The 17,644-nt window shown below is 41.9% G+C and overlaps 1 protein-coding gene across 2 annotated transcripts in view; it reads left to right on the top strand.

Annotated features, from left to right (window-relative positions):
* COMMD1 (copper metabolism domain containing 1) overlaps positions 1-17,644 on the top strand; it is an 85,746-nt gene that overhangs the window by 60,831 nt on the left and 7,271 nt on the right. Inside the window, exon 3 of one of the 2 annotated variants that reach the window (XM_068402678.1) lies at positions 15,454-15,737. The exons of the other annotated variant lie outside the window; for it this stretch is intronic. Coding sequence (XP_068258779.1) covers positions 15,454-15,462 — 9 coding nt within the window. The 3' untranslated portion in view covers positions 15,463-15,737. Of the gene's footprint in view, positions 1-15,453; positions 15,738-17,644 lie in introns of those variants that run through there. 2 annotated transcript variants of the gene reach the window in all.

Genomic DNA, 17,644 nt, shown 5'->3' with positions numbered 1-17,644 from the left:
GCTGCTTACTTGCGCTCTCATTGTGGGACATTCTGGCCTGCAAAGTGTGATGTTTAAGCCAGCAGAAAGAACGGCAAGCAGCTCTTCTCAGGCCTCATTATACATTTGTAACATTTCTGTGCTTTTAACTGTGGCATTAGAGCTGTTGCTCACCACTAGAGCAGTCACAACCTCAATGCCAAGAAGTTATCGAGGGGGATGTTTCAGGTATAAATCGGGTGCAACACATTCAAATGATTTATTTTTTGGGGGGTGCTGATGCCATCTTTTCTGAAGAAGAGATGTGAAACTCAGCTTTGTAGAGGATTTGGTTTTTTTCCACTTAAAAAATTGTGTTTCCTGATGTCAGCGAAGAGTCTCAAAATGCCTGATCTGAGAGACAAGCCATGTCAGAGAGAGTCTAGGAAAGAAGGAAAAAGTAGATCACAGACTAAGCACAAAAAAGTTGCAAACTGAAAGGTATCTTTAGGGAAAAATATCCCTTGGGCTCCACAGCCCAGATTCCCCAACCCTTCTTTGAGGAATAAACCAAATTTTTTTTCTGTCCGTAAATAAACTCAGACCCAGGTGAGTCACTGTGCTGGTTGCTTCCCCGGTGTTGGAGCTGTCAGCTGATGGCACACGTCTGTGCTTGCAGCGAGATCTCGCTGCGGCAACCTGTCTCTCGGGTCGGCGAGGGCACGGGGAGGGATGATATAACCAAAACTCCAAACATATGGTGGGTTTGGTTTTTTTTGTTTTGTTTTGTTTTGGGTTTTTTTCCTAAAAAAGAAAAAAAAAACCTAACTCTGTTTTGACCTTTGTAGCTGAAAACTAAGAGGACAGTGATTAGAGCTTTTACCTAAGACAAAAAATTAGTAAAGCTGCTTTTCTGGCCATTTTATCTAATAGCAATAAATCTCATCGAGCAGAGTGCATCTGTCCTTATGGATGCAGCTGTTCTGATAATAGAACAAAAGAACTTCAGACGGCGCTACTGGTGCGTTAGACCCAGGTACCAAGGTCTTTTTACTCCTGCAGTAGTTATATTTTAGTGGGTGACTCTGGAGAGATCAGAACATCAAATGGTGGCTCCTCATTATAGTCGGATAAATGGGTTGTAGCTGGGGAAAAGTATGGTAATTCATTTTTTAATGAAAAGAAATTGCTTCAGTTCTGTTCTGTTTCTAGTAATATGCTATCTTCTAAGAGTGTTGTCTTGAAAAAGTCTTAAACTTTTTTTAAAGTTTTAAACAGTTTTAAACACTACATTTTTTTTTTATTTGAACTTATTGCCTTGGTTTTCCAGTAAGAGTATTCCTCTCAGGCTATTATTTTTAGAAGCTTAAGACTCTTGTTTAAAAATAAAAAGTACGTAGCTAGGAGTTTAACACAGCCAGGTCAGTAAATAAGAATAATTTTTCAGTGTTTCCATGCCTCCATCCTCCCCATTCAGAGCTCCTGAAGGGGATCTATATTTTTATTGTCCTTTACTGATGAAATTGTCTCTAGTTATTATACCCATTACAAAGGGGTGAGGGGATGGTCCAGACAGCCTTTATTGTCTTCATCCTGTTCATGAATGATTCAAAGAACAGTATCCAGTTCCTGGAAGCTCTAGGGCTTCATTTTTAATTTTGACTAATTGTTTTCTTGAAATAATGAGTAGTGATGACTTCAGAAAGCACAGTCTTCTGGCGCCCAGATCATTAATGACTCACTGTATCTTTAGTAACAGTTAAAAATATGCTTCACCACAATTTTAAAAAGTCACAGTCATTTTGCTCACAAAGGATGTATAACGTATGGTAGGAATAAGTGGAGATGTTGTATTTGCTTATTATTTCCTATTTACGGCCATTTTGAGACACAGAATCCGAGGCAACAAAAAACTAGGAAGAAAAAGGGAGTTGCATTGGAGGCCTGATCCAGATGGAAAGTAGTTTGGGGTGATTTTTTAACCTGGCCCATGACAAAGTCATGGACAGTGACCCTCTTGCCTCCTACGTAACTCCCCTACAGTGATGCAGTGCGAGTACCACTCCATGTTTTTGAGGCTCGTCTGTAGTGGGAGCACTGAAACTAGTCTCCTGTTCAGGAAGGGGACTGGCTTTCTTGGAGATTTCATGGCAGAGATTTCATGGCATGCATTCTTCAAGAGTAGTGCTGTAGGACAGCGGAGGGAGGAGAGCGCATTACCCACCCAGGGTTGGCGCTACGCAGGAGAGGTTTCCAGCAAGGGAAATGCCTCATCACTTCTCTCAAGCACTGAGTGGGCAGGTCCATTCTCATCCCAACTTGTTTTTTCCCTTGAGGAGAAGTCCTGTAGGGCCTTGTGCTGTCTGAGCTTCAAATGCATCCATGAAGTTGCTGCTCAGGATTGACCATCGAGTCTTTCCAGCCCAGGATGTGACTGTGCTCTCCCAGGCCCAGCTCAGTGGGGCAATGACTGCCCTAAGCGAACACCTTCAAGCTCTTAGCCCCTCATCCAAAATGTGCTTTCCCAGGTGCTAGTGAAGCTTTTGGTCAAGACCTTCCTACAGTGTTGGCCACCATGTGTACTTTTCAGTGCCCATGATGCACTGAAGACCAGCGGTAAGAGACTGGCTGTGATCGTCAGCTCCTTTTGGAGAAAGCCACCTGCCACAAATAGAACATACAAAGGTAGCTGGAGATCATATAGATGACAAAGCTTGATGCAGAGTGGTTATCACATCAAAAGCAGGACCTTGGCATGGTTTTCACAAAGCTTTGGGGTGGTTATGTGATGGGAACAGAGAAGAGCTTTGTATTTTTGCAAGGAGCATTGACTGGAAGGAAGCTTGGAAGTGGAGGCAAAAACACGTCATCCTGGTGTTTGATTCCCTATCGCATCTTGCTGAACAAAACTTGGTGCCTGTAGGTATACGTTTGTGGCTGTGTATATACAAAGTGTGCACATGCACAGACACGCATTTCTCTGCGTCAGCTTGCGCTCTTGAGACCCCAAAATACAGACTAACCATCTGAGTCGAAAAGAGGTGGCGAACCGTGACAGGGGAGAGGACATTCAAGGTGTAATACAGGACCACATCAGAATGAACGTGAGTGCTTAAGGAATTTGGTGTCCCATGTGCTTGGGCGAAATAAAGTATAGAGGTGGTCATTGTCGGGTATAACTCTGCAGGCACCTCTCGGATTTGCCTGGTTCCAACCTCAGTGGTGTTGAAGTCTGTTGTAAGGTCAAAAAGTTGCCTGAAGTTACAGTGAAAATTATAAAAGTCAAGGATACAGTATCCCCAGTTGAGCGAAGGACAACTCTTCTTGGCAGAGGGAAGAAATGTTAGACAGAGTTTTGCCAGCTATTGCAGATGCTTTGCTAGTAATCCTTCCAAAGAGTTCACGTATCTCTGAACTTTTTTTTTTTTTGGTTTGTTGACATCGTCTTTTTTTTAACGATACCCAAAACTGCTTTATCAGAATTTCCTCAGATCTGATGAGATAATATGCTTCCTATGTATCAAGACAGCCGAGTCAGTATACCCACCTTCAAGGACAACCAGTGCACGATTTGTCCAGCCTTTCTTCCCTCCATCATTTGCAATGTGTTGTGAAATCATATTTGAGAAGAGCAGTGTGATAAGATAAACCCAGTGAGGTTAAAAAGAAAAAGCCAAGTTTAATGCTGTCTGCAGCTATTTTATTGTTGAAAATTCAGCCGCGTCCTGAAACCTGTATCAACCCCTTTACAATAGCGCAGGGTTGAACAGCACATTAGAAGTTTCTTCTGGAAAGCACCTCTGGGATGTTTTTTGGCGAGGGGGGTGTGGTTCTGTTTTTAGGGCACCAAAGACGCGTTTGATTTCTTCGTGTGACTGACTGGCTTTTTTAAAAGTTATAGTGGAAGTTACTTTTTTTGAAGTTACTCTTTTGTTGTTAATTTTTTGGTGCAGGGGATGCTCATGGTGCATGGTGCCCTCCCTTGCTCTGCTGCCACAACAACAACAACAACAAACCCGAACAAAAACCTATTGCTGCCACCGCATTGGTTTAAAATGAGAAGCTGAGGTCTGTAATGTCAAGATAAGGTATTTTATCGGCATTTAATTACAGCCCTTTGTTAAACGGGTGCATAGAGAAGTAGCGCAAACCCATTAAATGGTAATGCTGAGTTCTCATCAAGAACTTGTTTATTGGAGAATCAATCAAAGGAGGCCAGTAATGACATCTTCACTCCTCGTTTATTTTACTAGCTCATTATAGCGCAAACACCTTTTTCATAACCCGGGCTGATATTTTAGAAAATATCACTGTAGTAAAATTTTCTTTACGTGTCTACAACTTGTTTCGAAAACTGTTAATTGGGCCTGTGGGGAGAAAGGCTGTTCCAAATGTAAAGCTGCTTCCCAGGATGCTTTATCTCAGGAGAATCCTTTTATCCAAGGAAATTAAGGCACATTTTATAACCTCCAGCAGTACGTTACTGAGCCTACAGTGGAGCAGAATGAATGTAATAAGCCCAGCATGCCACCGTGTCCATTTTTCTTAGAACTTCTTAGCTATTTATCAAACTTGGTTTTCAATTTATGAGCGAAATTTAGTCCTCCTGAAAACGAAATGCCAGTTTTGGCTTTGCATCAAGCACAACGGAGGCAAGCTCATGCTGGTGTTCACCGCACAGCCCTGCCGATGCACCTCTCTCTTCGTCTGCAGTGCCGCCGATGCATCGTGCTGTGCCTTTCTTGAAAATGGTTTGGCAGGCTCCGAGAAATTAATCACTATGGTTTTGTGGTAGATAAAAACAACAGCTAACGTGGGTTGAACCCAGCTTTGCTAATTAATATAGCCACAATGAGGTTTTTTTTAAATCTCTGGAGGTGAGGTGGAATGATGCTTTGGGGAAGGAGTCATTTGGATTTTATAAATCTCTCTGAGCTCTATGTGAGCTGTAAAGGCTTGCGAAGGAAGGGAAGGCCAGGGGTCCAAGTGTTGCATGGTCAGTGAACATCCCTGTTTGGCATTCAGCAGCAGTGCAGATAAAAGCAAGCTTAAAAATGGGAGGAAATAAACCTGAAAATCTAATTATTTACTGCTGCTGCAAAATCTTGCTAGGTCTTGTCTCCTAACCTTGAAGAAAGATGCAATAGACATAGAAAGCTACAACAGGCATTAGCAGAGTGAGGAGAGATGTGAAAATCCTGCAGGCAGGGAGGGGAGGGAGACATTCCCTGTTCTCATCGCCATTTTTTATTTTATCTGCAGGCCTCTTTTTGCTCCCCCAGCCCCCAAAATAGTCCAAATCTTTCCATACAATCTCTACTACCTCCCAGCCCTTTGGTACAACAGTAAGCAGGGAAACTGAAAAGCAAGATATTTAAACCAGAAACAAATATTTTTATTACTACGGTGCACAGTTAGTCCTGGCTTTGTTAGTGTGTGTTGGTCAAGAGTGCAGCAGAAAGATCAGCCATCGGTACAAACCCCTGGGTTTTCAAGGATTATAAAGGGGTAGTGCTTTGATGTTTGAAAAGAGAAGAAATACATACATTTAAGGACACAGACCCACTCACAAATTTTATTGTACTTCCACGTCAGGTCTAAAACCTGGCAACAGCATTCGGTATTGCATGTCCTCCTCCTGTTCCCTGCTTCCTTAAGGAAGGGAGAGCTTTGGGTTTTGTAATACTGCTCTTCTCCCTGCCTTAAATGACAGCACCATTCATTTGTCTTTTATCTGAGAGCTGCTACAAATTGTGACTTGGTTCTTGACCCTCCACTCAAGAGCTGAAGTGAGAAGACACAGGGTGGTGTCACTGCATCCTCATGGCCATGATGTGCCAGGCCTGTATGAGGTCCATGAGGCAAGGTCCTCAGTGCTTAGGTTGGTCTCCCAGGAGGACATGTTTAGTCTGATCACAGGAACGGGGAGGCGGTGAAACACATCCTATTTCTTGCAGTCCTACAGGAAGAGCGATGACCTTACATCTGCCAAAGGGAACCGGTCACAAATCTTATGTTTGGTTGATGCAGGAGAACAGGGCTGTGGCATTACAGATTTACTGCTGATGAGAAATGCATCTGTTCTGCTAAATACTGATGTCCAAACCGTGGATGCAGACCAAAAAAGAAAGGTTGCTTTTGTGGAGAAAAAAAAAAAAGAGAGACAACTTCTCTGCTTCAAAGACACAGAAAACTAAATGAGCCGTTCACATCATCTCCATTTTCCTCTGGAGAAGCGGTTAAGTTCTTTTATATTTCATCGCCCTCTCCTCCCCTTGTTCATGGGGAGAAAAAGAAAGATCTAACTAATTAAATATCTGATGTGGAGGAGCTGCAGCCTTTCTTTGTGCAGAGGTATCTCCAATTCTCATGTGCTTATTTTCATATTCAGTTTTCATATGCCGAGCAGATCACTTATTAATTGTTAAAGGACTGCTTTGCAATTCAGTTATGAAAATGATTTCTACTTCAGTACCACTTGCCCTTGAATTGAGGACGAGAGGTCAACCAAAATTAGGTAACTTTTCTTTGAATCTTTTTCTAAAAAGAAGAGATACGGTTCAACATGATGCCTGTCGAGAAGACTATCAAGTGCCGTGCGTTAATACCATCTTCATGGCAAGGCTGGTTTTGGGATCGTGCTGGGAACTGATGTCCTGATCTGTCCTGCTTAGACTTTCAAACAGATGAATCCAGGTGAGGTGCATTGACTGTAACGCAGAGTTCCTATTCTATTGCCTGTATTTATTTCTAGGATGAAGTTTGAAATTGCAGCTTGAATAAATCAAAGTTGTAATACTAGCTGAGGCAACGAGAGCTGTGTGGGCAGAACCTACAGCCCCTTGACTTCAGTGGGATTCTGCACAGGCAGAAGTGTCCTCCCACGCTAATCTCTCTGCACGATTGCACCTACAGCTTCAGCTTTCATTGTGAGCCTTTGCTTTTCCTCTCATACAAGGGAAGAGGCTGGGGGAAAAAAAAAAAGAGGAGTTATGTATCATGCAGCAAATATTAGCAAGGACATATTCTGTTCTTTAAAAAAAAAAAAAAAAAGACAAAGAAAAATGCAAATCTGTAGCTTCTCCATTTTTTTCATCAGAGAGCTGTATTCCTCCAGTGTCTCCCTGCCGGCACGTAACGCTGATTGTTTAGTGCCTTTAATCCAAAGGTCACTGCAGTCAGTGCAGGGATTCCCACTATCTTTCATGGGTCTTGCACCCCGCACAGCAAGAGCTGCTCTTTTGCTGATAAATCCAAGTGCGGTGCCTGTCCCAGGCTTTGGAACAGCAACAGCAGCAGTGTCGGAGGGGCTGTAAAACAGGCTGGGCTATGAATACATGGCTGCCCTTCTTTCCACAGGAAGTTTCTTATGGCAAATCGAAAGACAGCAGTTTGCATTCTAAAAGAAATGAGATAAAAATATCAAAAGTGAAATAAAGCATTTTTTTTTCCAATTTGTCTTTTTCCCCCTTGTAAGTTCATACATTTGAATTACTGAAAGGAAACAAGTTATAGTTATTTTGGTCCTGCTGAGAATATGCGTTTGCAGTGGCAACGTAACTCTGAGTAGTCCCTTTTGTCCTCATAAATTCTATTTTCAGATTGTCAGAAAGTGTATAGATAAATGCCCTAAAAACAGGAGGAAAAAAAAAAAAGCCTGTTTGGCCCGACCACTTTGTCTTGTTATATATTTTAAGAAGGAAAACCCAGCTGAACACGTGCTGAACTTGCAGGCATATTTTCAAGCCTTTGGTACATGGCTTTCTTATCTTTAGATGAGCCGTTCTGCCCAAATGAGAGTAACTTTTCACTCTCCATTTAGAGGCATATTCGTGTGTAATTCAGGATTTGTGTGATGCACCAGTGTGCCAGGGAAACAGGGTTAATGTTTTTGTAACGAGATGAGGATGCTGCTGGTGGTGTGTGTGCCTGCGAGGATCTGTTTTGCCAGGCTTTGTGCTCTCCTTTCCCATCGAGGTGGTAAAATACCCTGGAGCGCATGGATGCCTGGCATCGCTGTGATGCTGTAAACACAGCGGGGATAAGATGTGCATAAACAGATGCCCTTGAAAAATTACTTTATGAAAAATTCCATTTTGTGGGCACAAACGTATCTGCTGGAGCAGGGTCGTGCTGATATAAGAGCTTAGGTGCAAGAATATAGGGACTTTTTGAAGATGGGACTTTTTGAGGGCATTGCCTGTCATTGTTCAGAGACACAAACCAGCAGAGGATTTGCGTGGCCCTTACTAACCACTTGTGAAAATTTGCAGCAACCAAAATAAACACTGTTGTACTTTTTGTTCAGCTCTGCGTGTTGAAGCATTTCAGTGACATGCCTTGTACTCCCCTCATTTGCTCTGCTGTTTCAGGCAATCCAGGTGCCTTTTAGACCACAGGGCAAGTACGCACGGGTCAGAAAGGGGCAGAAAAAAAAGGTTTTAAACATGTCTTATTCCAAAATGCTGATTCAAAGTCATTTTAATCTTCGGTCTATTCTTTGATTGATCACAGAATCAACTAGGTTGGAAGAGACGTCTAGGATCATCGAGTCCAGCCTTTGACCTAACACCACTGTGTCAACTAGACCGCGGCACTAAGTGCTATGTCCAGTCTTTTCTTAAACACATCCAGAGATGGTGACTCCACCACCTCCCTGGGCAGCCTGTTCCAATGCCTAATGACCCTTTCTGAGAAGAAATCTTTCCTAATGTCTAACCTCCCGTGGCGCAGCTTCAGGCTATGTCCTCTAGTCCTGTTGCTAGTTGCCCAGGAGAAGAGGCTGACCCCCACGCTGCTACAACCTCCTTTCAGGTAATTGTAGAGAGCGATAAGGTCTCCCCTCAGCCTCCTTTTCTCCAGGCTAAACAATCCCAGTTCCTCCAGGCGTTCCTCATAGGTCATACCCTCTAGACCCTTCACCAGCTTTGTTGCCCTCCTCTGGACTCACTCCAGCACCTCAACATCTTTCTTGAAGTGAGGGGCCCAGAACTGGACACAGTATTCAAGGTGCGGCCTCACCAGTGCCAAGTACAGGGGGACGATCACTTCCCTAGTCCTGCTGGCCACACTATTCCTGATACACGCCAGGATGCTGTTGGCCTTCTTGGCCACCTGGGCACACTGCTGACTCATATTCAGCCAGCTGTCCACCAATGCCCCCAGGTCATTTTCCACCAGGCCGCTTTCCAACCACTCTTCCCCCAGCCTGTAGCACTGTATGGGGTTGTTGTGGCCAAAGTGCAGGACCTGGCACTTGGCCTTGTTGAACTTCATACCGTTGGTCTCGGCCCATCTATCTAACCTGTCCAGATCCCTCTGCAGAGCCTAAACCAGGCATGGTCTTGGCTGAAGCTAGATTCAAGTCGAAAAGTGAAGATCTCCTAGCCATTGCCATCAACAGGAGCCAGCATTGCTTACTGTCATGGAAAATAAGGCCACTTGAACTGTCGTAGGGTATTAATTTCCAGTCAGCTTTTATATTCAGTCTAATACTTTTAGTCAGGATGTTAATGGGCACTTGAATCCTTTATATAACAGATAAACGAAAACATGTAAAGAGCTGTGAGGGAGCAGGGAAGATCTGTTTTGGGGGATGCTAACCAAGTTATTAAGCCTGCAAGCTCATAGTGCTGTCAGCCAGAATACGCCAGGATCCCAAGTCACGCGGCCTCCTGAAGGTCAGGTACTCTCTGGTCAGTTTTGACGGTATTCTTTGACTCTGAGAGACTCTGAGATTATTTTTAAAAGCCGATTACTTAAACTATGTGTATGTAGCTGGTATAAAAGTAATTCTTAACCCCACAGCTCATTCCTGTTTTCCTGCCAGTAAATATTGCAGTAATGGAGAAGAATGTGGTTGACACTGGTTTGATTAAGTAAACAGTTAAGTTTAAAAGTGCAGAAATTTCCTTGTGTAATTAAGAGTTAACTAAAGGCACAGTCTGCAAACTGCAGTCTTGGCGATACCCTATAACAAAAAAACGCCCCAGTGACAGAGCGGATTTCATGTTGTAATACGGTACTTTCCAATACATTTAAGAAAATGGTAAATAATACCACAAAGTAGTTGAAACTTGATTCTGAAAAAGGAGGGGGTTTTGCGATGCTGAATGACTCCTATGTTGGATAATAGGGAGGTTAAAATGTAACGAATATGAATTCCAGGTCTGATTAATGTTCTCACTAGAGAAGCTGAATTTTGGGTAAAACAGAAGATCCTTCCAGTAAGGGCTCTCTTTTTCTTAGACAAATTTCATACTGCAATTTAGTGCTACAAGACTGAAAAACAGAGGCTAGCCTAGGTATTTGGAGATTAAACATGTACACAGAAAGCTGTAGACTGATATTTCAGCTCTGTGAGCAGGCTTAAAGAAACCCAAGCAAAGAAAATGTGGCACAAGAAAACAAGTACAGCTGTCAGACAAGATAGAAATAGAAGAATGCAGATCAGTACAGGAAGGCGACGATCAGAAGTGAGGAAAGGACATTTACCCTTTAAGGTCCCCTGCGGGGGACTTTTGGAGGAAAGTACATCACCTTGCAGCGGTTCCACTGAGAGACTCTTTGTTAGTTAAGAGCTGACACAGCAGAGTTCGAATAAATGATGATGGAGCTTTCTAGTCTCTGGTACCCTTGGGGGCACTGGCAGTGGAAGGACTACCAGTGGTGGGGGAGCTGAGATGAGATGGAGAAAAATGTGATTAAGAAGTAAGATGAGAACCTGATACCTTGACAGAAATAGTTATTATTTCCTTTAGTTTTTAAATACATATGTTGATTCAAATGTCACAGTGATACAAAGGTAATTTAATTTTTTTTTTAAAGCTGTCTTTATATGCTTCTCTGCACAGTTTGGTGAAACTTGCAGGTATCACTGTATTTTATTTTCTTTTAAAACCTCTTAAGCCCTGACAGATATCTGTAGGTATGCACTAGGGCATTCACGTGGAGAAAAATACATAGAAATGTCAAACATAATATTTCACCCTCTGTTTCCCTAAGATTGCATCCTATGACAAACACTGAAATTGCATAGGATCCCCAAAAGCTTTCTTCTAAAGGAGTAAAATTAATGTGAAACTTTCAGTCTAATTTGCACTTTTAGGGTGATTGGGGACTGGCAACCGTGTTTGTTACAGAATTAACATGATTCCATGTGAAGCTTTTATGTACCATCTCCCAAACTGGGGTTAGACCAGGGATGACCGGTCTATGAGGGTGGATTCAGACTAGAGAGAAGAAAGCCATTTTTTTTCGATGAGGGTGGTGAAACACTAGAAGAGGTTGTGCAGAGAGGTGGTAGATGCCTCATCCCTGGAAACATTCAAGGTCAGTCTGGACAGGGCTCTGAGCAACCTGACCTAGTTGAAGATGTCCCTGTTCATTGCAGGGGAGTTGGAACTAGATGACCTCTAAAGGTCCCTTCCAACCCAAACCATTCTGTGATTCTATGATTTCCAAAAATTGACCACAAGCACCTAAATAAATTCTCCCTAAATTCTCCCTTAGTAAGTCTCGACCTTGAAGAGTCCTGGCTCTCTAGACTTGCATTGCCTCTTTCTTCTTGTTGTGAAACAGAAACGGCTGTGCCTGTAGGACAGAGGAAGAGCAGGGCTTTCTCCCTAGTATGCACACAAAGTGATATAAATCCCTGCAACCCATCTGCACGGAGGTCTTTTAGGCTTGCCTAATGGAGACAAAGTTTGTGTAAAGAACAGTTAGAAAGCAAATGCATTTCTTAGTTGCTGATTTTAACTTTATGCTTGTTTAGACCTTCTTCTACATAACACCTGGGCTTGAGACCCAACCAAAGTTGCATACCAGCATCACCAAGAAAGTGTCAGCAGACTAAGCAGGTGAAGTGATTTATTTTGCATGCTGTTACACTTATTTACTTCTCCTGCTGCTTGACCTGCTTGAAAAATGCCCCTGTTAAAGATTTAAACATCCCATGCATGTTGTTTTAGGGTTTGAAGGAGCTCTTGAGCTCAGCTGTGCTTTCAAAGATGCTGGGGTTCAACTGAAAACAGTCTTGATGTGCTTTCTGTGTCAAAATAATGTCCATAGGGGCAGAGAGGAGTTGGGGGAGGTTCTTTTTGCATTAATTTTTTAAAATCAGTTTAGATACAGAGATGTCTCACTTTTAATTTCCGCACCAGGAATTAGAGCGTAACACTTTTTGTTCTCTTGCCACAACTCCATTTCCATCTAAAGAAAGCAACAGCGACAGCAGTGCCTTTAGTTAGGATTACCCAGCCCTATATTTGGTGGCCTTCAGCTTTGACCGACTTACATGGTCAGTATTTCCCTTTGCAGGCTCAATCCTTCCCCGAACTGGTTTGTCCATCTCCAAGATCAAGACTAAGAGGGAAAAATCATAGAATCCTTTTGGTTGGAAAGGACCTTTAAGATCATTGAGTCCAACCATTAATGTTCTGGGGGGCTTCTCCTTAAATATCTCTTCATATAGGAAATGCTGTAATTTTGGGGGGGGAAAAAAAGCATGGAAATAGTAAGCTCAAGGCTTACAGCAAGATCAGGGACGTGGATCTTGGTGCTCTTATGAAAAAAAAAATTGCCTTAAAGAAGTTAGGAGCCTCTGAAAACCTTATTTGTGCATCCTTGATAGAGATCTTGTCCAGCAGCTCAATTCCTAGAGGATTTTGCCTGAAACAAGCACGTTCCAGAGCGGAAATTCAGCCTCCGGATGCTCTGGGTGCTGCTGTAGGTACTCGGCTCTGGGTTCAGGCTGATGAACAGGCTACCCAAGGGTAGGACACAGGGCATTGCCACAAGATAAGAGATAACGTCATGCGTAAGACAGTGAAAAGCGACCTCCCAGCTTATTTCAGTCCACAGAGCCCTGGCATGAGGCTTGGTGAAGCGGCCACAGCTGAGTGTTTCCAAGTCATTTCCCAGCGAGATGTTCCTCATTTTCTGGGTGCCTGAGGCAGATGCGAGTAAATCTGCAAAGAGCCGTACGTTGACAACCAGAGGTGGTCAGAGCTGTGTTGAAAAGGTGTGGAGCACTATTAAAAAAACACTGCATATTTCTGAAAAATGGGGTAGATATCTCAAACTGTGGCTACACTGGAGGGATTTTGGGTTCTGCATCTCTTTGCCTGTTCACCAAGTGCTGAAATGAAGCCGACGCAGCTTCATGGGGATGATTGACTTTGTGACCTTAGCATTGGTGCTCAGTGTTGGCATGTGGGATTCGGGAGGACAAACCAGGTTATTTTTAAACAATTATTATTAACACATTTCAATCACTCCACATTTATTAAGCTAGTTGACTACAGGGTTGGAGAAATCACTAGGAATTCCCTATCAAATTCACAGTTTTCTAATTAGTAATTTGAATTGTGAACAGAAGGGAGGCCAAAATACTATGTACGTTATACGCATTTAAACATAAGTTGCTCTTTAGCGAGGGAGAGGCATAAAGGGTTTTCCACTCTGTTAACCTCTCGTGATGGCTGATGACTGCAGCAGATTTGGAAAGGCATTTTATAGGGTAACTTGAGTCTCAACTGCTCGAAGACATTGTAAAAGGGTGTTGGAGGAACCAGGTAAGCAAGCTTAGCAAGTGGCAATCAATCAGATAAGCCCACATAAAAAGTTATGGGTATAATCTTGCAAAGAGTAATCGGTAAATGAGAATGAAATTTGCATTTTGTCAACATAACCAGGTCTTTTTATCTGACTGGTGTTGGTACAAGCAGAACTGTGGCTTTTATAACCTTTCCTTTCTGGCCACAGCAAGTTGCCGCATGATGTGGCTCAGCATTTGGGGTATTTGAATGTGTTTTGCCCTTGTAGGAAAGACATTTGAGGTGTTTACTCCAAAACAACTGAGGGTTTGGGCTAATCGCCATCAATAATGAATGAGCAGTGTCCTGGCAGCATCTGGAACACAGCAGTTATGACTGAGCACTCTTTCAATAATGAAATAGGAGATCACTAATCACAAACGCAGGGTAATTACCCGTGTTAGACATCCACCGTTTGTTCATTGGCAACCTCTGCATTTACGCATTGTGGTATAATAATATTTTTAAGTGGAAGCATGGATAAGTAACCCCTGTAATACAGATTTTGTGTAGCAGGAGCACACAGGACAGGATGCTGTTCTCTGTGTGGGATGTGGGGAATTCATAAGGTTAAAAGAGCTCAAAAAAGGAAATGTGTACAAATCAAAGTGATTGTTTTGAAAAATCAAAGAGAAAGTTGGAAGGCTTACAGACACCAGTACAGGTTAATATCACCAGTTTGAAACCAGCATAGCCATATAGAAAGTATATAAAGCTTGAGTAGAAGTATTAAATTGTCTTTTTTTCTTATTAATTCTTTATGATGGAAATGTATATGAACTTCAGTGTATGCTTTCTTCTAATTAGTTACACCAATTAAAATATGGTTCGGGTATTTTTTTCCCTGTAAGACTTTCTGAAAAGAAACCTGTGCTTCCAAAAGACACAAAGGCCAGCAGGTTAAAGCATGTGCATCTCTGCAGCCATAAATACTCCTCTTTCACGTAAGGTATAAAATACTAGACGGACTATTTGCAGTAGGTTCATGTCGTAAAAGCAATGACATTTGCCATGCAGTATCAGAGACTTAGTCATACGCTTCTGGAACTATTCCAATTTCTACAATCCTTTATCTATTTAATCAGTAATATTACAGGCTTGATGTTACATTAAAAGTATTAAAAAATCTGCAAGCGGGTTAACTTTTTTTTTTCCTACTTGGATGTAATAATCATTCGCTTAAACAATTCTTTGTTCATGTAATACCAAAATAATGTAGAAGAATTAGAAGGCACTTTCAGTTACGAATATTTGTGCTTTATTTTATACAATGTTGTGGAAATGAATTGCACTTTACCTTAGAGTTTTTGAAGGCCATGATTATAGGTTTGTTGCAAAAATAGCTCTGAATTGAATTAAAAATAATGAATTTAGTATTGTCAGAAATGTAGTCATATGAAATCAATGGATTGCCATCCATTCCAGTTTTTCTGGAATTCTTTAGACTTTGCTGTCATTATCTTATACCCCAGTGTATCTTGCAGAATATTAATGAATCTAAAAATAACTTCTGAAGTTTGCAGTGGGATCACAATTGACGCAACGTGATAGGAGATTTGATGCAGCATCTCATACTTTTATCACCCGACATCGGTTTGTGACAGCCCAGGTTTTTTTTTTCTTTTTACCACTTATCAGGTGTTCCTGATTTCAGAGTCTAAGTAGCAAAAATAAATCGCTCTCATAAACATCTGACACAAACTATTTCCACTTAGCATGAATTACCCAGTTCAATGTGATATTGCCCTGATTCTTGAAGAAGTAAAAATAAGATCAAATCCAATATTTTTCTTCTTTTTGAGTCTTTTCGAGAACATTGCCATGGTAACTTACGCATTATCTTTTATTATTTTTTTTAGCCTGAATTATGCAGGTCATTTCTGTCTCCTTCTCTCCCCAGTCCTGCTAGAAATGGCATGAGCAACTATTCCTTGGAGAAGCAAACCTGGAGCACTAAGGAAGCTCTCTGTGCTGGGAGGATCTTCCACTCTGATGATCTGCAAGAAGAGCAAGTGTAGCTTGCTTTGTATTTTGACGTGTAGCGGAACAAAACCCAATACCTCTTAACCAGGCAGCCCTTTCAGCAATACCAGAGTGGGTCCCATTGGAATTGTGTGCACCAGGTGTCAAGGAGAGGTCCTCCAAAGAAAGGTTTGGAAGCAAGTAATAGTAATAATAATGATTTATTTATCAGGGTTCATTTATTTTCCGCCATCAGACAGTACAATAGCAAATTCTCACACTAATGAGTAAGAGTAGCCTACGATGAAAGGAGGCTTCTGCAATCAAGCTAGGTGGCATCATTGCAAAAATGACTTTAAGATGTACCTTTTCCAAGGAAAATGTGTCCTTGCACTGTACTAAAAAGTGTCTAATTTCCAGTTCGAATTTTGGGTTGGGTTGGGATTTTTTTTTTATTTCTTTTCTCTTGTCTTTTTTGGGATGGGTTTTTTTTTTTAATTGGTTTGATTTTCTTTTTTTTTCTTTTTTTTTTTTTTAATTAAGATTTGCATTTCTTTCTTTACCATGCAAGCCTCTAAACAGGTCCAGTAAACCTTGAAGGTAGTATCTTATTGTTTCTGTCCATGTTAGAGAAATAACTCTTAACACGTAGCATGCTATTAATACCTTCTGGCAGTGGCTGGGTCGCTGGCATGACTGGGGCTATTTGCCAGCTTCCTTTTAACACTGCAGTGAGTGGGTGCCATGGGCTCTGCAGGCAGCTCGCTGTCGCTGCTTTAGAGCCACCTCCGCTCCCCCAGCTCCCAGCAGCGCTGATGTGTCAAGGAATGACCGCAGCTGCATTGTACTTTAAATCTATTGACTTAAAAACTAGCCAAGTGACCCCGATGGAGCACTGCGTAAAAAGGGTCTAAAGGACTTTGACTGGTTTGTATGTGTTTTAACTTGCAAAGTTAAGGTGCAGTTATTACTGTCAGGTCCGTGCTACCCCTCTGCGAGTTCTCTAGGTTTCTTCACTGGCAGTTTCCAGACGCTTTATTTTCAACTACAATTATAATCTTTTAGTGATTAAGAAATAAAAAAAAGAGGTAACTGAGAATGCGCAATTCTTGGTTGTGGGAATGGGAAGCTGTATGGTGCTGGTACAGGCAAAACCCGCTCTGATGCTGAGCTGGCGAGGAGGAAAGCGGACCCAGAGGGAGCATCAGTACCTCTCTGTAAGGGTAGTAAGGTATAAAATGAGAGCTGATAAGGTAGTTGGCTATTACTGATTTTCCTATTGAAATACTATTACGCTTGTGACTTAGGATATTACTTACAGGGTAGTCCCTACAGGTGTTTTACTAAAATAGCATTTAAGTGTAATTAGCAAATTTGGAAGAAGTGGGAGAGTTGACATTTTCAGATAAACCAAAAGTTTTAATGGTATCTGAACTCATGCTGCTGAAGTGGGTTATATCTAAGCCCATGCATAGCTTTCCTTTTACTCCAGATAAGCAGTGTCTTAATACTTGTTTGCAAAAATTAAAAAAAAAAAAAAAAGTAAAATTGGTAGGTTATAGATTTACTCAGTAATTTTGCCTTTTCTGTTTAATTAATACCTTGAAACAAAGTGGCGTTTGTTTCTGCTTGTGGGTGTTGCTGGAGAAGATGAGTGTGCATTGAATTCCCAGGCATGTTTGCTATCGTGCTCGCTCCTGTGTGATGCAAGCTGACCGCAAGTTCAGGCTCGTGTAATGTCTTAGTGACCAGCTCCAAGGGAGCAGCTTTCTCTGGGATTGTTTTATTTACCCCCCACTGGCTTTTCTGTTTGCAACCTAATTTGCTTGTATTGTGAATTGTAAGATATTCCTCTGGTGTTAACACATCACTGATTTAACCTTAACCCTACTGCTTTGATGTAAGCAAGCCCACAATTTCTTTAGTGTGTTTAGAATAAAAGTCAAAGGTGGGTTTTAGATACGTGTTTACAGAGATAATTCTGCTTGAAAGAAAATTATTAGTTAGCTTGTAATGTATGTGGCTTTATTTATTTGATTTGCGACACGGGAGCCAGATGCAACCTGCAGATGACTCCTAGCCCACCACCTCTTCTGCAGAGGAGACCGGGGCAGCTCTTCAGGTGGAAA

The sequence above is a fragment of the Nyctibius grandis genome, chromosome 1, assembly GCF_013368605.1.
Source record: "Nyctibius grandis isolate bNycGra1 chromosome 1, bNycGra1.pri, whole genome shotgun sequence".
Taxonomy (NCBI): domain Eukaryota; kingdom Metazoa; phylum Chordata; class Aves; order Nyctibiiformes; family Nyctibiidae; genus Nyctibius; species Nyctibius grandis.
Note: the sequence above shows the minus strand (reverse complement) of the source record. Positions and strands in the feature narration are given on the sequence as shown.